At 42.8% G+C, this 27,466-nt stretch overlaps 1 protein-coding gene across 15 annotated transcripts in view; it reads left to right on the top strand.

The window, feature by feature from the left end:
• The window catches only part of plekha7b (pleckstrin homology domain containing, family A member 7b), a 93,118-nt gene that overhangs the window by 20,925 nt on the left and 44,727 nt on the right, over positions 1-27,466 (top strand). For all 15 annotated transcript variants that reach the window (XM_061813763.1, XM_061813770.1, XM_061813771.1 and 12 more), the window contains 4 exons: positions 17,246-17,329; positions 24,025-24,124; positions 24,942-25,046; positions 26,756-26,828. In XM_061813763.1, coding sequence (XP_061669747.1) covers positions 17,246-17,329; positions 24,025-24,124; positions 24,942-25,046; positions 26,756-26,828 — 362 coding nt within the window. The remainder of the gene's footprint in view (positions 1-17,245; positions 17,330-24,024; positions 24,125-24,941; positions 25,047-26,755; positions 26,829-27,466) is intronic.

Raw genomic sequence — 27,466 nt, 5'->3', positions numbered from 1 at the left:
TTTACTTTCTGGCATTGAAATTGAAATTCTGTAATCCAAATTCACCACACTACATACAGTATGCAGTATTTGTATTCTATGCGACTCCTGATAGTTCCTGCCAAGTGGTGAGAATCCATTTTGCCTCCTTTGTTTCAACCTCAGTTCGATCGGCGTTCCATGAGTTATAGTCTCACGGTGTTAATACTCAGAAATCAATAAATCTGCTTTGCACATTCTTTATCTGTATACTGTTGGATGGAAACTACCACATGATGTGTCCTTACATGTAAAATTCACCAGTACTGTGTAACTAAAATGAGATACAGTAAAGCCTCGGTTTTTGAACAAATTGGTTTTCGAACGAAAATTTCACTTTTTTTTTTTTTTTTTTTTTGTGCTTCTGTTTTCAAACTAAAATCGGTACTGGAACGCCCCCAACAAAACCCGGAAATAACATATTGCGTGCAGCCAGAACAGCTGACCCACGAAGCCCTTCGTTGTGAATTTCCACGCCGTCGGAAAAACCCAGAAATAACATAATGCGCGCGCCGCAAGCGATTGACCCACCCACGACGCGTTTTGTTATCGTCTATTCGAATGCCCCCCCTGGAAAAAACAAAAAAAAACCGGAAATGACATAACGCGTGCGGCGCAATCAGCACACTTTTGTTATTCTGTATAACGCAGCCTCTGTACACAGCCCTGTCCCGGTAGTGACTGTTGTTTTTCTTCTCATCGTCTCGTATAAACCCCAAATCATGGCTCCAAAGAACTGTTGCTTAAAGTTATTCTGCACTTTTGTTAGTAAAAAAAGTTAACTAGGCTGGGGGCCGAGTCGCTACAGATACAGCAATGCACTCCCAGCCTAGCGTACTCCACTACTAAAGCATACATTTTAAGCAAAAAATAAATATATTTCTTAAATTATTTGATTATATAAAGTATTTAAACTATACATGTATTTCTACTATGCAGCTTATTATCAGGAAAAGCTAAAAACAAATGCTTTAAAAAGCCAAATTTTTTTCAGGGTTGGAACAGATTATTTCTTTTTCCATTCATTGTAATGGCAAACATCGATTCGGTTTTCGAACAATTCACTTTTTGAACCGTTTTCTGGAACGGATTGTGGTCGAGAACCGAGGTATCACTGTACTTTATTTATTAGATCATTTTCAGCTTTTTCATCACTTGTATGGCCACTTATCATTTTTCATGTAAGACATGCAAGTTTCCCTTTCAGTTCTGTTAGTCTGTCATGGATCAACGGACATTTGTGATGTATCTCAACGTTAGCTGCGCACTGAGGTTTTCGTTCCCAGTTTAAGCCCCCCAGCAGTGGCCAGCGAGAGTCGGTGGTTAATGTAAAATGTCAGCAGGAAGGAAAGTGTGATACTCTGCTGGTGATCTTTGAATACATATCATGGGCATTTTAGTGTGACGTGATTTATGACTGAGTTGGAAGTGTGCCGCAACTTTTTTTTTTCCAGGGGTGGAGGGGGGGGGGGGGGGTCCATCTTCCCCACAATAGTAACAGTAAAAGTGATGAGGATAAGTAACTTTAATCGGATTATTAGTTTGGAACTTGTAATGCGTAAGATTACTCATTACTGACAAAGTAGTCCTATTATTGCTGAGGATGACGCCGATATCAACTCTCACGTTTAAACTATTGAGATCTTGTGGCCAGCAGCCATTTTGTATGCTCAGGTGCTGCAGGTCACGGCTTTGTTACCTGCAACTTCGAGTGGCTGGACTTGAAAAATGACATAGCGCCAATCGTATCACGGGACATTAAACCCAGGAACGGGGAGGACATTTCCTAGGAGACGCCTTCTCAGAAAAGACGTGACGGCGATGCTGAGCAGAAGGTTGCTGTATTAAAAAATGAGGAGTCTCTTCTGTGCGCGTTAAAAGTGTGACCTTTTCAATTCCCACGCAAATCATCCCCTGTCGAGGAAAGGCGACTCACTGTTCAATCGCAGTCCTACCGGTCAAACAGTTTTTGGGTTGCGCGACTCGCCAGACCTTCCGCCACTTTCCTGACTTAAGGAGCCTCCACGCGCAGTATCCAGCGGTCTAAAAATAAACCAGCGAATTCACTTATCCGCTCAGCCAAGTAAGCCAACCTCTCCTAATGTATTTAATCAATCTGTTTAAATTGATTGTGGGATAGCCTGCCAGCGTCTGTGAGCAGAGTACGCCAACCTCAGGAAAATGAAATGTGTTGGTTGCGGATCCAGAGTCAGACCACAATCCGAACATCGACAACAGATATTGTCTTCTTCTTCAGTCCAGTTTCACATTTCACTTGTGAGCGCGACAGCCTGCTCAACTGATTATTGTTCTTTTGACCTAAGCAAAAATTTGAGATGCTAATGCAATAGGGGGCGGCACGGTGGATCAGCTGGTAAAAGCACTGGCCTCACAGTTCTGAGGTCCAGGGTTCAATCCCGGACCCGCCTGCGTGGAGTTTGAATGTTCTCCCCGTGCCTGCGTGGGTTTCCTCCGGGCACTCCGGTTTCCTCCCACATCCCCAAAAACCTGCAACATTAATTGGACGCTCTAAAATTGCCCCTAGGTGTGATCGTGAGTGCGGCTGTTTGTCTCTATGTGCCCTGCGACTGACTGGTGACCAGTTCAGGGTGGTGTCCGCCTTTCGCCCGAAGCTAGCTGGGATCGGCTCCAGGTCTTCCGTGACCCTTGTGAGGATAAGCAGCTTGGGACCCTTATGAGGATAAGCAGCTTGGATAATGGATGGATGGAATGCAAAAGGTGGCAACGCAAAAGCTAATTTTGTGACGAGAAAACATTACAGGAAATGTTTGTCGGTGCTTTATGGGGGACTGGAATGGATGAATACAATTTCAAATCATTTCGAAGGGGAAAAATCATTTGGAATCACGAACGTGATCACGGAACGAATTCAACTTGTAAATCAAGGCATCGTTGTATTTGCTTTTGGCGGATAGTAACCTTTTCCACCACCTTTAGGTCAGGATTTGAACTCGATCTTAAGTGCTTGAAGTCGTTGGATCGAAAGAGACGACAAGCTAATCGCCTGCGGCTGTAACGATTCCAAAGGACTCATGACGTTATCAGTCCAAAATCATACTTTTTGTTTCTGCATCGTGCATTTTTCATCTTAATTTTAGACACCTTGGCGTAGTCATCCGTCTGTCGTTATCTTGCATTGTAATTTAAAAACCCAACATGATTTTGTGACATGATAGGAGAAGTGCAACAATTAATAAATCAATCAAAAACTAATTAGCAAGAGCATGAAACAGCTGCAGCTCGCGTTCTGACCAAAACAAAGCGGTCAGAGCATATAACTCCAATCCTAAAGTCCTTGCACTGGCTTCCAGTCACCTTTAGAATAGATTTTAAAGTTCTGCTGGTGGTCTATAAATCACTCAATGATTTAGGTCCTGAATACATGAAAGAAATGCTTACGGAATACAAACCCAGCAGAGATCTGAGATCGACTAACTCGGGTCAAATTGTGGAGCGCGGAGTCCGAAGCAAACGTGGTGAAGCAGCATTTAGCCATTATGCTGCACACAAGTGGAAGAAGTTGCCGACAGAGGTGAGGTCAGGCCGAAGTCTGAATGTTTTTAAATCTCGGTGGAAATTATACATGCTTTTTGGAATATATTCACTTTTTCTTCACATTACTTGCACTGTACACGGTTTTAACTTTTTTTTTTTTAATATTTTGTTTGTCATTTTTATTATTTTTATGCCATTTTAAATGTTTTATCGCTTTGTTTTCAAATGTCTTTAATCATGTAAAGCACATTAAGTTACCTCATGTATGAAGTGCGCTATACAGATAAATTTGCTCTGCTTCGCTTTTGCAAATTAATCAACAATTACAATTAAAAATTGTGTCGTGACATTGTATACTCAAAATTGTCCAAATCCTCATAATTTCAGCCTTTCAACATGAAAGCGGACTGAATGTTTAATCACAATACGACATTTGTAAACATGCTTCCACTTTGGGAAATAATGAACAACATGTCTGTCGATTTCCTCACATTATAAGGACCAACCTGGAAACCGAATCATAATCAACGCATATCTGTGCATTTTGTGTGTTTCTTTCGGCTTGTCCCTTTCGGGGTCCCCACAACGTGTCATCTCAGATGAACGCATATAAATGTGATGTCGCATTTTTTTCATAAAATCCGATTCATGAAATAATTGAAAAAAAAAAAAAACTGACATTGGTTACTAAAAAAATCACTAGTTAGATGTATCTGACCGTTGAAATAATTCCGTTCCTGTTTCTTGAAACAAACCAAAAAAGTAGTATCCTGTATATTATATTATATTAAGGAAGATATACTGTGTGTGTATATATATATATATATATCCGCCTCTCCAAAAGCACACATCGTGGTCAATGCTTTTTTTTGCTGAATGCACAACAGTGCTTTTTTTCTTTGTCTTCTAATAGCTAAAAGTGCTGCGCTAAGAGCTAATTGACTTTAATTAGTCTGATGTCCGGGCTCCGAGGGGGTTTAATGATGCAATAAAGTGAGAAAATACTAGGTCACACAGATCCAAGAGCATCTATTTATTTATTTATTGGCAATTTGTTTCGGATGGAGAGGGATTATAGAGATCAGAGATCAGAAAGATTATCTGACGGCGAACATATGCAATTTTGGGTGCGTTTGTGTGCCAGTTGACAGGAGTGTGTATGTCAAGTAAGAGCTTGCCTAGTTTTGGTCAAATCAGACGAGCACGAGGAGGACAAAATGACAGGAGATGACAGACCTTTGCAAAAAGGTGGCACTGGAAACCTGCATGTAGGCCATGTGTATTTTTGCTGCAGTGTCGTGCATCATATCTGTCCATTTTCTTTGCCGCTTATCCTCACGAGGGTTGCGGGAGTGCTGGAGCCTATCCCAGCTGTCAACGGGCAGGAGGCGGGGGACACCCTGAACTGCTTGCCAGCCAATCGCAGGGCGCATGGAGACAAACAGCCGCACTCACGATCACACCTCGGGGCAATTTAGAGCGTCCATTTTATGTTGCATGTTTCTCGGATGCGGGAGGCAACGGGAGTGCCCGGAAAAAAACCCACGCGGGAACGGGGAGAACATGCAAACTCAACACAGGCGGGGCCGCGATCGAACCCAGGTCCTCGGAACTGTGAGGCCAATGCTCCACCAGCTGATCCACCGTGCCACTTGTGCATCATAAATTTATTCATAATGTTCTCCATATATGTCACACGATCTGAATTTGGAAGCTTTGAAACTCGGGCCCGCTGCACACCGAGCGACACGACCGAATGCGACAACGCCGGACAATTGTGAACAGAGAATTCCCACGCATCGTTTTGGCTATGGCTACACATAAAATCATAAATATAGTTGAGTATTATTTTACAACACAGGCTTTATAGTGTATGACTGCTTGACTGTACACTGGTGCCCTGAGATGCAAGTTCCATATTTGTATCTCAAGTCACATTTCCCCATTGAAATGAACAGAAATCCAAATTATTGGTTGATTCACATGACAAATTGATTTTTTTTTTTTTTTCTCCTATTTTGATTTTCATGAATATAGCCAGTTCGCCACATCACCGAGCCCACGGGAAGTTTATTTTTCATTTGTATTTCTCGAGCCTCATATTTTTATTCCGCTGACACGAATGATGATTGTTCGTTCGTTAAGCCTCTTACACATGGGCGGAGCTCCCCCCAAAGGACTCCAGGGTGAGTCGGTCAAATTCAAATGAAATCCTGCTCGGGTGTATTTCTCGAGGATGTAATGGAACTTAATCACCACAATGTTAGACTGCAAGTTCCCCGTTGGTCCGTTTGTTGGATCATGTTCTAAAAGAGTTTTCTCATCATAGCATCACTGTCACCCAAAAGTAGCATAGTCAGCATTTTGCCAGTCTTGTGAATGGCCGCTCGATAAATTTCATCTGTGCACGTTACGGAACTTTCCCGTTAAGTTATCTGACATGACACACAGCCTCGTCTCCCTTTTTGTTTTCTCGCGCCGAGATAATTGTGTTCAAGCCCGCTGTCTATTTCCTGCTGAGATTTTCAGCTCTCCTTCTTTTGCGAGCGCTTTGCATCCTCTTCTGTCCTACATTGCGGGCCTGCCCAAGCGATTAGCCGTGCTTGGCTTTGCAGTGCGCTCGGACTGTTTGGCTGCAACAGAGACTCCGAATCAGGGAAAAAAGATTTCTTCTACGTACAGTTTCTATATATAAGCCAAATTATCTTTAAGTGCACAGTGGGACTTGGTTCAGTTAAGTGTGATTTATTATTTTTTTTCTTATAATGTCTTGTATGTATGCGGAGAGGTACAGTAACTCAAAATCTGGACCAGACACCGCTATCTATTATTCATTTATCCTTTTTTCTCATCAACCCCTGTCTAGCATCAAATCGTCTGCTATCAGATCCAATTTACAACCTCATTTTTTTCCAACGAGAGGAGCCAATGTGATAATGTCAATATGCTGGGTACCATGAAGTGCAGTAAAAAACAAACAAAGAAATTATCAGAAACATGTTTTAAGTGGGCCCAGCATGGTGGGTAAGCCGGAAAGCGTTGGCCTCACAGTTCAGAGGACTCGGATTCAATCCCAGCCCTCCCTGTGTGGAGTTTGCATGTTCTCCCCGTGCCTGCGTGGGTTTCCTCCCACATCCCAAAAACATGCAACATGAATTGGATACTCTAAATTGCCCCAAGGTGTGATTGTGTGTGCGGTTGTTTGTCTCCATGTGCCCTGCGATTGGCTGGCAACCGGTTCATGGTGTACCGTGCCTCCTGCCCGTTGACAGCTCGGATCGGCTTCAGCACTCTTGCGCTTATCCTTGTGAGGATAAGCGGCTAGGAAAATGGACGGATGGATGGATGGATGGATATTTTGTTTGAATTTGCTGTTGGGTGTAAATTTTGTTTCCAAGTCAGAGCAAAGAAGAAAAAAAAAAGAAGCTGATCAATGGCTTGTATTGGGAAAAACTTGTCAATCCAAACAGAAGAGGTCACCTACGCAATGCAGTGTCACATCTTATTAAATATGCATGTTTCTGTCAGTAATTTGGGGATCATTTCAAAGGAATGATATATTCCCCATCCATCCATTTTCTGAACTGCTTATCCTCACGAGGGTCACAGGAGTGCTGGAGCCTATCCCAGCTTTCTTTTCGGGGGTGGGTGGGGGTTAAAGCAAAGTAAAGCAAAGCAAAGCAAATTTATTTGTATAGTGCAAAACCGCATACAGTGCAAGTAATATGATCAAAAAGTGTATATATTAAAAAAAGCAACCTGGATTTCAAAACATTCCCACTTGGAGCTGACCTCACCTCTGTTGGCAAATTTATTCCTTTGTGTGCAGCGTAATAGCTAAATGCTGCTTCACCGTGTTTGCTTCGGACTCCGCGCTCAACTATTTGACCTGAGTCAGTTGATCTCAGAGCTCTCCTTGGTTTATATTCCGTAAGCATTTCTTTCATGTATTCAGGACCTAAATCATTTAGTGATTTAGAGACCAGTAGCAGAACTTTAAAATCTATTCTAAAGATGACCGGAAGCCAGTGCAAGGACTTTCGGATTGGAGTCATATGCTCTGGCCGCTTTGTTTTGCTTTTTTTTCAGAACGCGAGCTGCAACATTCTGAATGTGCTGCAGCTGTTTAATGCTCTTTTTGGGGAGTCCAGTCAGAAGACCATTACAGTAGTCAAGTCTACATGAGATAAAAGCATGGATGAACTTTTCCTGGTACACCCTGAACTGGTTGCCAGGCAATCGCAGGGCACATAGAAACAAAAAATTTGAATTTTCACCCGATTTTTGGCACCCCTCAAAGACTACAAGGCCCTTAGCATGAGCAGTTGAGGGTTTAAAAATCGTGCAGCTTTTTCAAGCAATCCCCCTTGTCCCAAAATAAAATTTTCCATTTCTTAAAATGCATTGCTACTTCACGGCACTTTTGTCTCTTTGTGGTTGAGAAAACCACAAACTATTCCCAACTGTAGCGTGCAAATGATTAATTCACGTGTGTAGTGAATTAAAAACTTTATACTTCAACCTGACGTTTTATTCCGCTGTGCGTATGAAGAGCTTCTGGAAATTTTAGATTTTTTTTTTTTTTTTTTTTTTTCCGTTTGTTTTTGTTTGTGAACCGTAAGCAGTTAGCCGGCTGCCCGGCTTGTATTTCGGATCGCTTGTGTTTTGCACCACCGGGACGTGTCAAAGGGGTGGGTGTGCCTTGAATGTTAACGAGGTGCTAGCCAGGACCACTCTTTCAAATCGTGCCAAACCTTCTGACCGACTGTTTTTAAGACACTGGCAAGGCTTGCCGCATGTTTTGGCTTCCCTTTGCCTTTCAGCGCAGTCCTGGTCCTTTCATTCCTTGTGGTACTGTAGAAGAGCTGCTAATGGCGATCATGTTTAGTAGTGAGTGACAACGACGGGGAAAGGCGGGTCAGTTTTTGGTTTGCTGTAGACTCAACCGGCGAGGGTGACTGGAAAGTCTGGAATGCAAGCTCGCTGTGAAACTGATGGAGGTCGCTCAGCATGTGCAAATCACGCCGCAGAATGCTTATCTGCTTAATGGCTCGGCGAGAGACAGCGTGCGCTATTATTAAAGCTCATTTCATTCAGCTTTCCCGACTGGACGCTTCAGCACAACGCTTCCGGGTATTTCTCTCACATTCCCACGCTGGGTGGGCTTATCGACTAGTACATTTCTGTCGTGTGTGTGTGTGTGTGTGTGTGTGGACAGCACTACCTTATTTAGCACAACATCTGTTTGATAACACTTTGAGGGCGGTTCATCATATTTGTGACAAAGCAAGTCAGCGTCTTTACTGCATTACAGGGTAGAAGGTGCATTTATTGTCCATGCTTCAATATGCATTACACATACAGAGGTTGAAATTATGCTCCTCAAGGGCCCGCGATAAAAACATACAAATAATGACATCAAAAAGCTAAATAAAACTGTAGTATGTATAGTGTAAAAAGCATTAATTCATCCATCCATCCATCCGTTTTCTTTGCCGCTTATCCTCATAAGGAGTGCTGGAGCCTTCCCCAGCTGTCAACGGGCAGGAGGCGGGGTACACCCTGAACTGGTCGCCAGTCAATCGCAGGACACATGGAGACAAACAGCCGCGCTCACAATCACACCTTGGGGCAATTTGGAGTGTCCAATTCATGTTGCATGTTTCTGGGATGTGGGAGGAAACTGGAGTACCCGGAGGAAACCCACGCAGGCACGGGGAGAACTTGAAAACTCCACACAGGCGGGATCGAACCCGGGACCTCAGAACTGTGAGGCCAATGCTTTCCAGCTGCTCCACCGTGGCGCCAAAAGCATGAACTGAATATGCAAATATCAGAGATCAGCTGACGTGTTCAACATAGTCAAGGTGAGAGGACCAAGGGAAATAAGACATAAATTAGATGACAAAACGTCGTTGCTGCCAAAGTGCCTGGTGCGACCCTGAGACTGTTGTGTGTGTGTGTGTGTGTGTGTGTGTGCGCGCCCATTGTGGGTGTACTGATGTTTGTATGGATGTTTGTGAGATATCAGAGCTCAGGTGGGCAGAGGACAGAAGAGGTAAAGAGGAGGCAGAGCGGGCGGTCGGTCCTCATAACTGAGAGGCAAACCATCTAATCAGTCGTCCATCGTGCCTCCCTTGTTAAATAGTTATATAGTATTAGTATAGTGTTATTACAATGCATTTGTATAGAATTGTGAGAAAACTAAAGGTAACAAACATCAAGGTTTAAAAAAAAAAAAAAGAACCCAATGGTATTTATGCCAATTTACTAATCCCTAATACTAGATTTTACTCCCAGCAAAAACTCCAGACAACTCTAATTCATGCCATTCAATATTTAATGAAAGCTGGTGTTGGTACCACCTGCTCTCTCCACCCGACCCGCATACCACCAGATTAGTTTGGAATTCCTTATTAGCACAGAGCACAGGTCAATATGCCTGATAAACCAGTTCAAACCAGCACCTTCAGGTGCCCTTAACATGCAACTGTAACTTCCTGGGCCATTGGCAGCCATCGTCAGCTCCATTTTGTGCCGATTGCATTGCTGGTTATTTTTCTGCTTGATTTTAGAGATGCATTCATTGTGTTGATTGCAGTTTTTCTCCCCCATCAGCAATGCTCGCACTTTTATCGACACTGTTTTGAAGACTGACTGCTAAAGAGTCTACTACATGAGAGAATGTCCTCCAGGGTACAATTCACACACGAACAAAGTCAAGCAGAGAAACTCCAGCACATACTTGAACAAGGAGTGTATGTATACTTGTGTAGGGCGGGAAAAACATGGATAGGGAGGAGGATCTGATAAGCGGCTGAGGTATTCCCCAGATGCGGGGGGGAGGTGAAACTTTACTATTCCCGTTTCTGTTTTCTCTGATTCGTTGGGATGCCAGCCACTACACCGAACCCTCGACATCCTTCACCTGCCATGGTAGTGCTGAAAAAAATACCCATCAGCCACAGCTGATTGAGCTGGTTCGGAATGAATCCGTGCCCGATATCAGGTGAGCGTCTGAGCGTACGTGTAGGTAGTCGTGGCCGTGCTGTCGTGTGTTACGATCAAAAGGTACCGTGTCATGCTCATGTTTGCTTTTGATTTGTGTTCATGTAAGTTGTATGTGTTCAAACCAGCACCGATTTGGTTCCACTGCCGTTGATCGACTGGAATCACAGTCTGGTCGAGCTCGTTGTAAGAAATGCTAGATAAGATGCGTGATTTTGAAAAAAAAAAATGTTGCTTTTTCTTAATGCATTTTTCCACAGTGTACAAATGCAGTTGCAGTGAAGAAAATAAGTATTTGAACGGCCTGCTATATTGCAAGTTCACCCACTGAGAAATCATGGAGGGGTCTGAAATTTTCATCGGAGGCGCATGTCCACTGTCAGAGAGATCATCTCAAAAGAAAAATCCAGAAATCACAATGGAAGATTTTTTTTATAGCGATTTATTTGTGTGATACAGCTGCAAATAAGTATTTGAACACCTGCCTATCAGCTAGAACTCTTACCGTCAAAGACTTGTTAGTCCACCTCCACTCCATGTATTATCCTGAATCAGATGCACCTGTGTGAGGTCAATAGCTGCATAAAGACACCTGTCCACCCCGTACAATCAGGAAGACTCAAACTTGTAACATGGCCAAGACCAAAGAGCTGTCCAAAGACACCAGAGACAAAATTGTACAACTGCACATGGCTGGAAAGGGCTACGGAGAAATTGCCAAGCAGCTTGGTGGGAAAAAAAGGTCCGTTGTTGGAGCAATCGTTAGGAAATGGAAGAAGCAAAACATGACGGTCAATCTTAATCGGAGTGGTGCCCCATGCAAGATAGCGCCTCGTGGGATATCAGTGATCCTTAGAAAGGCGAGGGACTGGGACCACCGTTTCAAAGGTGACTGTTGGTAATACACTAAGACGTCACGGTTTGAAATCATGCATGGCACGGAAGGTTCCCCTGCTTAAACCGGCACATGTCAAGGCCTCTCTTAAGTTTGCTAATGACCATTTGGGTGATACAGACGAGTCATGGGAGAAAGTTTTGTGGTCAGATGAGACCAAAATGGCACTTTTTGGTCATAATCCCACGAACCGTGTTTGGAGGAAGACGCATGATAAGTTCCATCCCAAGAACACCATCCCTACTGTGAAGCATGTGGGTGGTAGCGTCATGCTTTGGGGGTGTTTTTCTGCACATGGGACACGACGACTGCACTGTTTTAAGGAGAGGCTGACCGCGGGCATGTATTGTGAGATTTTGGGGAACAACTTCTTTCCCTGAAGATGGGTTGTGGCTGGGTCTTTCAACGTGACAATGACCCAAAGCACACAGCCAGGAAAACCAAGGAGTGGATCCGTAAGAAGCATATCTAGGTTCCGGTGTGGCCTAGCCAGTCTCCAGACCTAAACCCAATGGGAAATCTTTGGAGGGAGCTGAATCTCCGTGTTTCTCAGCGACAGCCCTAGAAACCTGTCTGATCTAGAGACGATCTGTGTGGAGGAGTGGGCCAAAATCCCTCCTGCAGTTTCTGCAATCCCGGTGAACAACTACAGGAAACGTTTGACCTCTGTCATTGCAAACAAAGGCTACTGTACCAAATATTAACATTGGTTTTTCTCAGGTGTCCAAATACTTAATTGCAGCTGTATCACACAAATAATTGGATTTTTTTTTTTTTTTTTTTTAGATGATCTCTCTCACAGTGGACATGCAAAATACGACGAAAATTTCAGACCCCTCCATGATTTCTAAGTGGGAGAACTTACAATATAGCAGGGCGTTCAAATACTTGTTTTCTTCACTGTAACAAGGTGTAATGCAAGAGCTGCATTGAAAATGTAAATGATGGTGTCGCCTGCTAACTACGACCACCGCAATTAACATTTTTGGGTTATCTTTCTGTTGTGGAAAACAAAACTAAGGAACATTGCTGTAAAGGCAGCTCTTGTGCAAGGCTGACGAGTGTACACAAAAGCGTTGAACTTTGGTTTAGGTTTTATTGTATTTGCAACACACCTCTTTTTCCGCCAAGGAATGCAGCACACAATTGTTGAAAAGTGCTTTAAACGTACTTGCACCATTTTCTCTGCAAACGTAAGCAGCGCTCCATTGAGAAATGTGCTTGTGAGTCATCTTTTTCTGCTTATGGAAACAAACTCCACCCCACCAAGTGGTTTGCGTTGAGTGTCCAGCGACAGGATCAAAGTGTGCGGCTGGATCTGACAAAGTACAGATAAGGTGTAGATTATTAATCAAATTTGGTCATCTGATGACAAAAGGAAAGCACGAATGAATGCAAAATAATGTGATCACGAAATATCAAGTACAGTGATACCTTGACTTTCAATAAAAAAAAATATCTACAAGTAAAAATTTGAGATACAAGCCGTAGATTGACAGCAAACTCAATTTAACTCCACAATCTGCTGCATTTTGGCAGCTAGTGAAAAGTTCTTTAAAAAAAAAAATAAGGTTTAATGCTGCTTAATCTTGAAGTTTGCTGTCAAATTGAATGCACAACAAAGAGAAATACACTATTTAAAACAACCACATACTGTAGGTTTACCGTAGGAAAGTCGCCTTACTTCATGCTCACAAACAATGGAAAATGCCAGACATGGTAACATACAGGAACACTGTTAACCCTTTAAGAAGCTGATTTTCAAACACAAACGGTGATGCAACACATAAAGACACAATATAATACTTTTTTCTTTGTCCTTTGTAAAAAAAATACGAATATTACAGCAGCTTACTGAGGAGTTGTGACTGTTTTAATATATAACACGCTATCTGTATTGAATGTAAAGGAATTTGTATGCACAGCTGTTGTATGATGATGGAGCGGCATAACTAGATGGTCACATGTTCGAGTCTGGTTCAAAAGTGGGGATTGAATTTCCCGTTCACGGCTTGTAGCGAGTGCTGTAATTTTTCTCGTGTGTATTGCACAGCCATGTGTATTAGGCACCCCAAAGTTGACCTCAAAATTCTGGAAAATCCTTCTACCCATGTATAATGCATTTTTACAATGCACGATTTTGTTTCTACCTTTATGATCAAAACATGAAGTATTATCTCTAGTTTGTTAGTTAATTATTCTGAAGTTAAGCATTTTATTTGTACATGTCCAGTAATTATTTTTATTGACTCGGTCTTATTTTAAAATTCTCAGCCCTACTATTATTTAGTAAATGAAAAAAAAAAAAAACACCTAGCTGTGCTCATATGTTTGATTATTCAGTATTTGTAATTTGTCAGAACTCGAACTCGCGACACGTTTAAAACTTTATTTCAATCAAGCATTTCAGAAAAGCATGATTAATAAACAAAACATGAGCATGGATAAATGGAAAATGATGGCTGTTGTTCAGTCATATTTAAAAAAAAAAATAATAATAAAATAAACGATATTTCACATATTTTGCCTGGGTATGCAAGCTTACCTCTTGGTGGCGGTGGCATACTAGAATGAAAATGTACACCATTCTCACAGCCGCTAAGGGGCAGTGGCATATTGGAATGAAAGCGTATAACTTTTTCATAACTGCTAGATGATGGCATAGATTTATAAAATGTCACGTTTTATTTTTTTCATTTTCCCCTGCACCTATGTGTAATGTGTGCTACGGTCTTGTAATTTTCCGAATATCCATCCATCCATTTTCCAAGTCGCATATCCTCACAAGGGTGGCGGGAGTGCCGGAGCCTATACCAGCAAACATGGTGTGTGACAAATTTCTTTTGGGAAAAAAAAATGTGCATTATACTGTATGTGAGAAATTACGGGACCTAAAAAAAAAAAAAAAAAAAAAAACATTTATAGATGGGATGCATGAACACTAACTTTGAATAGCTTCGGTCTTGTGATGTCAAAAAACAAACAAACTCTCACCTAATGTACTCCATAATTAAAAATGGATATTTATGGAGTTCTTACCCATGCCATGCATTGAACTCAGAGTGAGATATTTGGTTGGTTGTTTGTTTAGTTCGTCACCAAAAACTACTTGAGCTGAGACCTCATAAATGACTTCACTGCCAGCTGTTTTAGAGCATTTATGATTCGGGATTATTATGATTTTTTTTTCAAAATAAACATACGAATCAATTGAAATCACTACTGATTCTTTTATGGCTCTCGTCCGCGGAGTCACAGGGCAAATTGACTGTGTACTTCAAAGAGTGCAGGGCCCATATAACGCTAGAAGCGACCAGCGTTTTTCTTTTAACGACATGCGCAATATAAAGTCACCGCAATGTACGGTAGATCCCGCTTGACGGGTAATCTGCGGCAAGAGTTGACGTTGCCGTCAGGGACGCCGGCGCCGCGAGCGTCGACGAGGCTCGCCGCAAACAAATAGATGTACTGTGCTTGCAGCCTTCGCCGCACTAACCGGGGATGCTGCGAATTCCGTGACAAATAGTTCAGAAGTAATGTAGCTGTAACAAAAGGCTCAAAGAATGCAGCTTTCTAATTAACGGGGCCGTGTGCCGGTGGTGCAGTGCTCTGCGGCATGGCCAGTGCAGCTCGGCCCACGAGGAGTCGGTACCGGGGACGGGCCTGGTCCCCAGCCCGTGTCTGTGTGTGTTTAGGTTTTGTGTATATTGTATATGGCGACCACATTACTACTTCTGCAAAAAGCGTGCAGTGTTTATCACGTCCGATTGTTTTTTTGTTTTTTTTTGTCTGCGCCGAATCTCTTGGCATCAATCCTGTTCAATATGTTGCGTGAACTTTTGCGAAATGTCAACGCATAAATCTCTGCTGCATGGCGACATGCGGGAAGCCGTTTAGTTTGTATCTTTCAGAATTGTTGTTGTTTGAGCCATCACGCCAACACATGCGGCGGTTTATTCAACCTTAAAGCACTTTTAGCGACCAGCGTGTAAACATATTTGTCTCACATATTTAGTATTTGGAGCATGTTAATAGAAAAGCTGCAGGAGTGTTTATTCACTGTTTTTTATTTAACTGAACGGTTATATCATAAAAGTGATGATTGGGAATAAGATACACATTTCCCCTCGCCGACGGCGATTAAAGATTAAATGGGTCGGGTGATGACCGTAGCTAACAAAAAGCTGCCCCGCTCGCGTTCGGCGGCATAAAACTGCGCATATTGGAAAACAGTTTTGGTCGTAATCCAACGTAAAAGAAAATTAAAGGATTTTGGAACGAAGTTATGACCGGCGGGTGGCATGGTTGCGTCATCTTCATTTCTTTCTTCCTGTTTGAAAGGTTGGAATTTTTGGTCTTCTCGTTCTTTAAATGATATACGGCCGTGATCCTCAAACCCCCCAAGCATCAACATAATCACCAACATCAAAATGCCGTATAAGTAGCCTACATGAGTAATTTTACTATTCTCCAAAAACTAGTACTGTAACTCCCTCTGTCCTGACTTGTTGGTCACATCTGGACGTAAACACCATGAAATGAAAGATGGAATTATCAACTTTTGTCCCGTATTCAGCATTTAATCTGGACCCCACATGTCTTCAGTTTACTTAAAAAAAACAAAGGAATTGTCTAAATACTTTTGGAGAGGACGGGCTACAAGGCCAAAACTTTATTTTGATACAATCCAAAGCTATGGACCTTTCCGATGGCCAGTCCTACCAATGGAAATGTTAGTATAGAGCAGGGGTCGGAAACCTATGGCTCGCGAGCCATATCTGGCTCTTTTGATGTTGCGTATGGCTTGCAGAGCCCTCATCAGTGCATACTGTACAATGTCAGAGACAGTTTGTCCTAGTGGGGTTGCCATAGCTCACCGTAGCAGTCGATGTGCGCAGGCGCAGAAGGGTCCAAACGCAAAGCAGGTAGCAACAACTAATGGATCCTTCCGATGGCGATGTTAAGCTCCGCCTCCTTAGCCATGTCCCACAAGCTTACAAAATGGCGACTGAACAGAACTGGTTTGAAGTCTATTCTCTATCGCTTATTCCAGATCATATTCTGGTATGTTTTTTACCAAATGCGCCAGACTTGTCCAAGAGAGTTCTACAGAGAGGTCTCGACTGTTTCACCCAAGGATTTGTGCACGGAATTTAGATTTTGGACGGAGCAGATTCCAATGTCAGAGTTACAGCGAAATGTTGGTGATCGATGCAAAAATGTTTGACGCCTCACTTCCTATTGAAATCCAACAGGACAAAATAGTGGAATCGTACTGCGCATGTAAAGCAGGGTGAGTACTTTTTACTCCGAAAGATCACGACCAATATCATTCTAGTCTTTATAAGTGAGTGGGTGTATTCATTTGACGTGGCTCTGAATCGAACCCAGTCCTCTGTCTTAAAAAGTCTGATGTGATCCAAATAGGCAAATCGACATTTCTCTTGCATGACATGGCGCATTTACGTATCCCTAAAAAATAAAACATGACACACTTCATTCAGCAGGTCAGTGATACGCTAACAAAGTGAAAGTTGTTCTCCTGGACCATTTCCTTCGTCACGTTAACTTTTCCAAGCGCACGCTACTGACAACCAGCATTGCTTGTGGGACAATACGGCCAGAGGGGGCGTGTCAAGCCAGGGGTTAAGACAACGCGGCTGTCTGATTGGCTACTATTGTACGAGTGATTGACAGCTTGGAAAGGTCCATTGTTGTCCGTTAAAATATGAGAAACATTGGTGTTTTTTTTTTTTGGGTGCTGGAGCGAATGACTCATTTTCTTTTCTTTTTTCTCCCCTCCTGCAGCCACAACGTGAGGTGCACATCATTTCGACACCCTGTTACCGGGCAGATTTCACCAGAGAACACAGAATACACGCTGCAGGACAAGTGAGTGCGTCTATCTTTTCCCCATTTATTTATTATTGAACTGTACTCCAGCAGGGATTATTTTTTTTGCATAGCACAAGATGGATACATCCCATTTCGCACAAGTGTTAGGGATACCTCACTTTGACATTCACTGACTTAGAGGACACTTTCGAGTTACCGTAAAATGGATGAACGCGTAACCTGAATGACATACGGCATGTCGATCACGGAGTACGCCAGAGTGTTTTCAGTGTTCCAATCCCCGAACACAAGAATTACTCGCATTACATGACGCTTTTGAGTGTTTTCATTGTCGCATCTCAGTGAAACTCATCAGCCTGCTTGTATTAGATCATCATTTCTCTCGGCGTGTTTATTTCAATGACAGTCAAGTCGTAAAAGGGAATTCATGGAAGTGTTTCTGTGATTTTGTTGCGTGACAGAGTCCTCATCCTTCATGAATATATATCGTTTTTTGTTTTTGTTTTTTCCCTTTCACCGCAGTATGGAACGTCATCTTATGTGGCCCCCTGGATTTACCAGCCTTCGTTTTATCGCTTTGTCAGTGAGTCATGTTCGCGGAGCCATCAGAGGCGCGTGACGGCTTCACGGCGCAATTTATGTCATCTTTTTTTGCGATCATATTCCTGCCGGCAGGTGGGACACGATGCGCGTGAAAGATGATTAAGTGATTATTTTTTGCTGGGAGGGGGGAGCGGTACGAAAATGGCTCTTTTTCTCACGTGGGATATGATTTTTATGAGTCATGTTTTGTCCCCTCCTGAGGATTATTTAGTAATTAGGCGCACGTTTCCAAGGTCCGTTGAATGTCCTTCGTGCATGAGCTGGATGTCAGCAACACACTGTTCAGAAAGTCCACATAGGAACTGTAAGTGCTGTACAGTAATTGCAGCATCAGTTATGACAAGCTGTCAAACAACATCCTGTGTTGTTTGTCACTCTGCCTTCCTTTTAACAGATTTTTTTTAAAAACTTTCAGCTGATACTAAAATGGTCACGTAGTATAAACTTAAATTTAGAATACCATTTTTTTTTTTTAACCACAAAATAATGACATACTATATTTAAATATTGGTATTTGTATTGAATACTAGCTGAAAAGATCGATGGATTCCGGCTAAGGTTAACGTGTGGCCGAATACATTTCCGTGTTCACAAGCCGTCAACGCGTCACTAAGTGGGATTTATTCCTGATTGAGAACAGATCCAGCAACAAAGTATTTGTATGCGTCCAGACTTTTATACGCTTTCAAACTCTTCCGTGTAAATCTTGACGACTTAACTCACCAGATCTGCGTGTAGATCCAGTTGTCCAAGACAAGCGGGAGCGAATTAACAGTCCAAAAAATATCGACTTCGGCATTAAATACGTGTCGTCTATGCCGAGTTTATCTAATTTTTCCACATACCTTTGTTTATTTTCAGCTTCTAAATGTCTAATGGGATCGGACAAAAGTCTGGGCGTCGTGTTATAAGACATATTTTCGTGTTATCTCCAACCGACTTAGCATTGAACAATGCTTTGTTAGACCGGCACTATGGCAACCAAGACAAAAATGATTTTTATGACGTAGGTGCACGAGCGTTATACATTGCATTGAATTTCAAGATGAATTTATTCCTACTTCCATTGAAGTCAATTTTGAAATGGAATTTGAAATTTCCCACTGGGGACTCCCATCGTTCTCCTGGGATACTTCACCGCTCATGTTGGCAATGACAGTGAGACCTGGAAGGGGGTGATTTGGAAGATCAGCCCCCCACCCCCCACCGACCAGAACCACAATATCAGAGATGAGGTGACGTGCGCAGCATAGTCAAGGTCACCAATAAGACGTGAATTAGATGTGTGTTGACTTCCATTTGGTACAAGTTTGAATGTGAGCGGTTCATTCGGAATCCGAACACAGCCTCATCACAGTTACTCCATAAATGGGTGTGCACACTTGTGCAAATACCTCATTTCACTAGTTTTGTGTTACCCTTCTCAAAGATTTTTTTTCCAATTGTGTCGTAAAGGTTATTATCCGGAGGGTGGGGGAGTTTTTAAACAATTTCTCTCTGTCCCATTGCCTGGCGATCTGTCGAAGTCGTACCCGCTCCTCTTGCCCTACGGCGCCGGTGTTTCTCTAGAATCCCGCGGGAGTCTAGCGTTTCTTAATACTACTGAGAAGGAAGCCGGTTTCCCTCGAGATTAAATGCCTTTGTGTGTCTTTTTGATAAACTTTCCCAGGAGTACTTGGTTTATGTAAGCCAGTCTCGATTTGGCCTTTTAAAACGAGAGTTCTTGATGAATTATCACACAATTAGTCAGCTTCTCAGCTATAATAATGGCAGCGCAAGGACCAACATTTAACACCATTGCACGAGCAAATCCAGCTTCGGCGCTTGAAACAATGTGAAATATGACCCTTGTCCAGTGGACACAGGATGACAAATCTCTTTGGAAACCATTGCGGTGACACTAGTGGTAAACGCTAGCGAGCATCACATAAAATCAAAGTGCCCCCTTGACAGGAAACATCCCGGAAGAGAGGACGGCTGCAGTGCAGGTGGTGCAGCAAAGGACAGATTTAAAAACAAAAACGTAACGTTCACTACGCGATCTCGCTTTAGCCACTCATTCGCCCGAACATCTCTCACTCGGTCGTGATGGAGCACAGCGAGCAGGAAGAGGCGAGAGTTAGCGCTTGCTTTGACCCCGCTGTGAAACAATGCAGGCGTGCCGGCGGCACAAATCTCAGGGAAACGGGTCACGCGTTGTTTTCCGTCATGAGCTCACTCGGGCTCGGGAAGTGGATTTTCCCAAGAAAGGACCGCAGCGCTGGTCAGAAGCAACGAAGTACAGCTCATTTATTACTATTAAGTAGCATTTTTCAGGTATTTGTACTTATTTATATTTCTGATGACTTTTGAATTATACATTCTACATTTTAAAAACAGTACTTTTGTTCACGTCCAGGTCTTATCTAGCCTTAAATCTCCACTCTCATGCCTATAAACATTCTAAAATAGATAATGTCACAATATCTATACGGAAAAATGAATATGAGCGGAGAGCGCGTCATCCATGCGCAAAGTTGCGGAAGTCTCATTCGACATCCGAGCGGTCGCCATATTGCCTGCGACGTCATCAGCAGATGTTACACGGGGACAGTCGCCATTGAAAACACGTAGTGGCATCTTGCTATGGAACACGGAAGCTCTTTTGGAAGAAGAGAACATCTCACAATCGAGTGAAATGACCTGGCCAATATTACCCTATCGTTTCGAGACATATTTAGATGATACACGGATCACTTCTAACTAACAGCAGACTTCCCGACAGTATGTAGCGTACTCAGGAGTACCGATGCCGGGCGGGGGAAGGTGGGTGGGGGGACTCATTTCTCTTCCCGCACGTCGCCAAACCACCTCCGCGTCCGGGCCAACGCGGAAGCCGTCGCACAAAGTGGGCTGCCAAGACACCGGTGACCGGTGGGGGGGAGACCACGGCCAAACTACCTCCTCGCCCGATTCACCTCCGCGTCGGGGCTAATGCCGGGCCCGATCTTGCGGCGATCCACAATGCCGTGCACAGGCCGTCCTTCCGCGGCTGCTGCTCGGAAGCCGTCCGACGCGCACTCCGACACATTTAAAACCCCTGACTTACGTACGCGAATCTTTTGTTACGTCATGAGAGGATTACGACTGCCCCCAACTACTGTTTTTTTTTTTTTTTTTTTTTTTTTTAGTATCTGTATACACAGCTACCTGTCATTTGGAACGCACGAAGCTCTCGTCCTTTGCACCTGTGCAATCCATTTTTCACGAAGTATGAAGAGTAAATCCATCCTCCCGAGCGTTCGAACAATATCCAGCAATACAACGAGCCGGCATTTTGGCTAACACGAAGGAACTCCGAGCTACCTTCCCGGAGGTAAAACTAGGAGAAACGGACAAGACCGCTTGAGTGGCCGTCTGCTACTAAACGTCACTTCCTGCTTCTTCTCGGAAACAAATGGCGGAAGTTACAAAAAGCCATATACAGTACATCAAAATCATGTTGTGTGGTGCAAAATCAGATGGGTCCATTCCAGCTGCCGTTTTTCCATTCATAACATACTAAATATCATGCATTTCATGACAGTGGAGCTTTAAGACCGACCGGCCTTGGTGGCAACGCGACTGTCCGCTGGTTGTAAAGACGTTTCTGCTGCTTCTCTCTTTTTTTCTTTCTCCTACTTCTACTTTCGGAGACTTTTTCAATGCTCATCTGGGGATACTTTGCAGTGACGCAGAAACTTCCTGGTAAATTTAGTGGTCAAAGTTACCCGGGGTAGAGAGCTATATTACGACGGTGGCGCAAAGCGATATTGATGGCTGCGTTATGTATCGGGGCTGTTTTTCTTCAGCTGGAAGTGGGGGGCCTTAGATAAGGTGGAAGAAAGTTTGGACAGCTGGAAGTAACGGCCGATGTCAAACTTTGCAGCTTCTGCCGGAAACACCCGAAAAAAAAGGGAAAAATAAATTCAGGAAAAGGCGACAAGAATAGAATATCAGAACATTATCTGTGGTTAATCAGAATTGAAGAGATGTTTTTTTTTTTTTTTATTAGTCTTGTCACCTGCTTGATGTTTTTCTTTTATTTATATATACAGTATGTAAGAATGAACAACAATATGAGATTATTCTCGTATATCTGTGATGCACTCTCTGTGAAAAGTATCATGTAAGTAAAATGTAATTACTTCAGGTTTCAAAGTAACGGAGCAATTTTGAACAGGAATCATTTGTAATCCTCTAAATAATGTGGCACAATGTTGTATGTGACTCACAGCTGTCGTAGCCTCTTTCTGAACACTAATGTGGACTTATTAAAGTATTTAGTGACAGCTCAATCTGTCAAATGTCTTTTCACGCTGCGCACTAGTGTGTTCATGTCAAAATCTATTCACATTTGCATAATCAATGCGCGTGATAAGATCATCGCTACGGCGGATGTGACAATGTCACGCAACCGCCGTTACAAATCAATAGTATGCCGGTGGAACAGGTCGCTGGATTTACAAATGCCGTTTAACGCCTCATTCCAACAATTAGGCGGGGAAAATGACTTTTTGTACTGCAGGAGGCCCTGAATTGCAATAGTGTATGATTTATAGACTAAAAAAAAAATTCCCTTGGCCCTTTTTTTGTTTTGTTTTGTTTGTTGGATCCTTCAACATCATCTTGCTGCATGTACGCTGTTCTGCTTGGACTCCGTGTTGCCACCACAGTGTCACAGCAGTCAGCACAGCCGGTGTTGCCGATGCCGGGAAATAGTCACATCCCTTTCTCTTTTGATTATCGATGTTTCAAGTCCAGTAAAAGAAAATGAGCAGAGGTGGCAAAAGAGCTCACACCCAGTATTTCTGTTGAAACTTTAACTAACTGAAACTGAAACGTTAGTTCAGGGGTGCCCGGTCTTTTTTTTTTTTTTACCCCAAGATCTACTTTCCAAGCAGCATGATGATGCTCCCAACCGTTTTAAGGTTAATGTTATGTTGCCTCCTATATTTAACATACAGAATTAGCTTTCATCCTGGATCAGGCTGTGCCAAGGTGGAATTTTCAAATTTTACACCATCTCATCCTGCACTTTCTACTTTGGCTTCAGACCAGACCTTTCCCGCTTGGAAAAGAGAAAATCTCGTCTGGTTTAACCACTTTTTCTGTGATTGTTCACATACTCCGACGGTAATTGCATCTTAAAACAACAGCATTTCTTTTTTAACTTTCTCCATTAATATCGAACGTAAGCATAAGCAGGATGTCTAGCTTGTCTTTGCTCTACGTTGCCCAGACTGTGTTGCGGTGGTGGACATCGTCATTGTAAAACACATTGATGGGCTGTGTAAATAGCGTAACATTTGGAATTATGAGTGTAAGTCTTTAAGAGCGCTTGTAAGGTAAACTAGGAAAAAGAAACTGGCGGAGTAGCGGTCGTTGTTAGAGAAAGTTCCGTGTGGTGCCTAAAAGAAACCAGTGGCTTCTTCTTTTCATTTTTTTTACAGTATGTATATGAATTGTGTCATTGAATGGAACAACCAGTCATCCCCCACTCGTTGAATCACATTCCAAAATGCCACAAACCGAATAGCTGGATGTTATACTTTCAATTTGCGCTGGATTAATTAATTAATTAATTTATTTATTGCGCGCAATGCAGAATATGTTCGAAAAGACTGCATCAGCGGTGCACATTGGCTGATATCTTTTTTTTTTTTTTTTTGGCACGCCGTCCCGCGATCGACCAAGACTGCTTAGCGATCGACGCATGGAGCACCCCTGCTTTAACTAACTGAAACTCTAAACGCTATCAACAAACGTGAGAACACCCCTACGGGAAAATGTACAAATCACGGCTTATTTTTGTGTGACACACATTATTTTCCGGTGTTGCATTCAAACGTTTTCTTTCAGTCGTCCATGACCGGTGAATGAAACGTTGTTCTGTAAGCTGTACGCCGACTGCTTTATATTGAAGTAAAATGCAATTTCTTCAGTGTCGTCCCATGAAAAGATGCGATGAAGTAATTTACAAAAGTGTCTCGTCACTTGTGTGATGTACTGGTCCCAAAAGTATTTGTACCCAAAAGGACTGAGAAGGAACCTCAGTGCAGTGGCTTTTGTTAACCGACTGCTTCCTGCCGCTCTCTCTGCGACCGTAGGATCGAGTCCCGCATGTCCAGTCGCACATCACCCAGTATGGTCGCCGAGTCCTGCAAACTTGTGACCTCAGCGCCGATGGATTCCACGTCGACCTCAAAGGTGAGTGAGAGCCTAAAATTCATTCCTGAATTCTTTTTTTGATTTTTACATTTTTTTCCATACTTTGGCTGATAACAAACACTAATTTTGATAAAGTGATTTAGTCAACTCTATCTTATTCTGATTAATAGCCACATGGTGCAGTAATGCAGTCATTTTTTTTTCTTGGCTAATAACACCGGAATGCAAAACAATGAGTGACAAATGTTGTAGACTTTTGTTTTCCTCACAGATTAAACGTAAAACACACGAGAATATATATTATCATTGTCCCCGTACTTCACTTTTTTTTTTTTTTTTTTTTTTTTTGCTACGTCACTGTGTAAAGCTAGCCTACAAATATCAGTACCAGTAATGAAAAGAGTATAAAGCTAAAAAAAACCTCCTAGTCGATAATTATTTAGCGTTGTTTCATTGACAATTCTGGCTTCCGTCTTCGTCAAATCAATGCAGAGTTGTGAGATTTTCATTAATGTGTATTTTTCTACACATCCAATAATACATTTTAAAGATTAAGTGAGCCTGCGAGTATCAGGCAGACAATGCATCTCTGCAAGAAAAAAAAAAAAAACCTGTGAAGAGTAATTAAATACCAGACTATATTCCACACTTTACAATGACCTTGTATCTTAATAAATGCATGTACACATCCTCGGTTGTTTCTGGAATTTCTCATCACGCTGTAAGGGCATGACACGTTTTTTCGAACTGGTATTTGCTTTTTGAAGGTCGATATGTTTCTCTCCAACAGGTAAGCGCAGAATTTTTTTTTTTCCACGTGTCAGCAAAACAACTTTATCTTTGTGCGTCCTTGCAGGCATCCCGAGCGTCGAGTAGATGTCACAGTTTCGGCAAGCGGGATCAAGCTATTAAAAGAAACCTCAACGTCCCGGTGGTTGTGAGGGGCTGGCTCTATAAACAGGTGATTGATCGTAGGAGCGGCAACAATTTTCAACACAATCGCTGTAAAAAAAGTCAACCCGCTGATTTACGGCAGGTTCAACTTTTAACATTGTAAACATAAGCTATAAATGCTTTTTTTTTTTTTCTTCGTATTCATACGTATTGATTCACGATCCTCGGACAACCTTGCCAAACCTTTTCGAATGGGAGTAGAATATTTGAAGGCAGCGCATAATATTCATGATAATGTAGGAATATGGTATGTATTATACATAAAGAAAATGGGGGTGGACTTTGACATTTCAACGAATGTTTTGGAACACTGTTTCATCCAACTTTTTACATCTCGAAATTGCATAAATCACGACTGACCACACCCGTACATTTTTCAAATGTGAGTGACTGCAACTGAACTGGAAGTAAAATAAAATCATTCGACTTGGAGAGTAAAACGTACTGTAATTCAAAATTTAAAACATGTACTCTACATGAAAAATACTACTTTCATCCTTCATCCATTATCTTAGCCGCTTATCCTCACGAGGGTCCCGGGGAGTGCTGGAGCCTATCCCAGGCGTCAACGGGCAGGAGGCGGGGGACACCCTGAACTGGTCGCCAGCCAATCGCAGGGCACATGGAGATAGACAGCAGTCGCACTCGCAATCACACCTAGGGTCAATTTAGAGGCTCCGATTAATGTTGCATGTTTTGGGGATGTGGGAGGAAACCGGAGTGCCCGGAGAAAACCCACGCAGGCACGGGGAGAACTTGCAAACTCCACGCAGGCGGGGCCGGGATCGAACCCAGATCCTCAGAACTGTGAGGCCAACGCTTTCCCAGCTGATCCACCCTGCATCCTTCATTCTAATGTTAAATTATATTTCATGTAAACTTTGTAAATTGTGTGCCATGCGACTGGACTGGCAACTAGTTCAGGGTGTAGTTCACCTTTCGCCGGCCCTCCCGCGGCTCTTGTGAGGATAAGCGGCTTGGAAAATTGATGGATGGATGGATGTTGGGAATTGTATTTGTATTCATTTAACGTAGACTGAAATACAATATTGGTAAAATTGCGCCTATATAAATGTTTAAGGCGGCACGGTGGCTCAGCTAGAAAGCCTTGGCCTCACAGTTCTGAGTTCCCGGGTTCAATCCCGGACCCACGTGTGTGGAGTTTGCATGTTCTCCCCGTGCCTGCGTGGGTTTTCTCCGGGTGGGCACTCCGGTTTCCTCCCACATCCCAAAAACACGCAACATTAATTGGACGCTCTAAAATTGCCCCAAGGGGGGATTTTGAGTGCGGCTGTTCGTCTACATGTGCCCTGCGATTGGCTGGCGACTGGTTCAGGGTGTACCCCGCCTCCTGCCCGTTGACGGCTGGGATAGGCTCCAGCACTCCCCGCGACCCTTGTGTGGATAAGCGGCAAAGAAAATGGATGGACAAATGTTTTAAAACTGAGTTGCTTCGGATTAAATTCAAATGCATTCTTCTCTTAAGTCAAACACAGATGAATGTGCGTGAAAAAGGAACTCTTATGAACATGAAAAGTTGAAATATGTTCCTCTCACGTGTCTTTTTCGTTCCCCAAATTTTGGTTGCTTGCTCAATTTGACAAGATTTTGTGTTTCATTGCAATTCGCACCACTTGACAATTAAAATGACCATTATTATTCTTTTGTTATGTTCCGAACATAACCAACATGTGCGTTTTCCCTGTGAACTTCCAGGACAGCTCTGGAATGCGACTCTGGAAACGAAAGTGGTTTGTTCTGTCCGACTTCTGCTTGTTTTACTACAAAGGTGAGTCCAACGTTCGAGGCACCGATAAAAACGATTCGGGACAACATCGGAGTATGTCCGTCTACGAGGGAAGATATAAAGTTTTTAAAATTCATCAACAGCTCACTTCTTGCTACCTTCAGCGGGGCCGTGAGGGACTCCAGGCAAGGCCAGATTGAAGTCGGGGTCCCTTCCGTCCTATCTTAATGCGTACTCGGGAGCTTGGCTAAAAATAGACCTTGTTGCAGGAAAATTTGAATCAGCAAACGAGGCTGAAGTTGCGGCCTGATTGGCTTCATTTATCAGAGAATTCACCATCTGCAGGGGTGTCAGACTCATTTTTGTCAAGGGACGAATTGCGGTGACGGTTTCCCGTGGAAGGCAGTTATGGCTGTCAAATCACATAAATATTGAATCACTCCCTCACATTATTACATAGACAACAAATGACTAGTTTTGAACTGAAAAGTTAACGGTAATACTTTCTAATTGTTCAAATTACTGTTCCATAAGAATGGTTTGGTGACAATAACATGATTTAAAATATTTGTTCCATGTAATTGTTTCAAATTTTTTTGGACGGATTTGATCAATAATCGTGTCGGTTGACGTACGTGGTTTGCTATCGTGGGCCACAAAAAAAAAAAAGATGTGGTGGA

The sequence above is a fragment of the Syngnathoides biaculeatus genome, chromosome 3 (assembly GCF_019802595.1).
Source record: "Syngnathoides biaculeatus isolate LvHL_M chromosome 3, ASM1980259v1, whole genome shotgun sequence".
Lineage (NCBI taxonomy): Eukaryota > Metazoa > Chordata > Actinopteri > Syngnathiformes > Syngnathidae > Syngnathoides > Syngnathoides biaculeatus.
The sequence above is the reverse complement of the archived record's forward strand: the minus strand, read 5'-3'. Positions and strand labels throughout refer to the sequence as shown.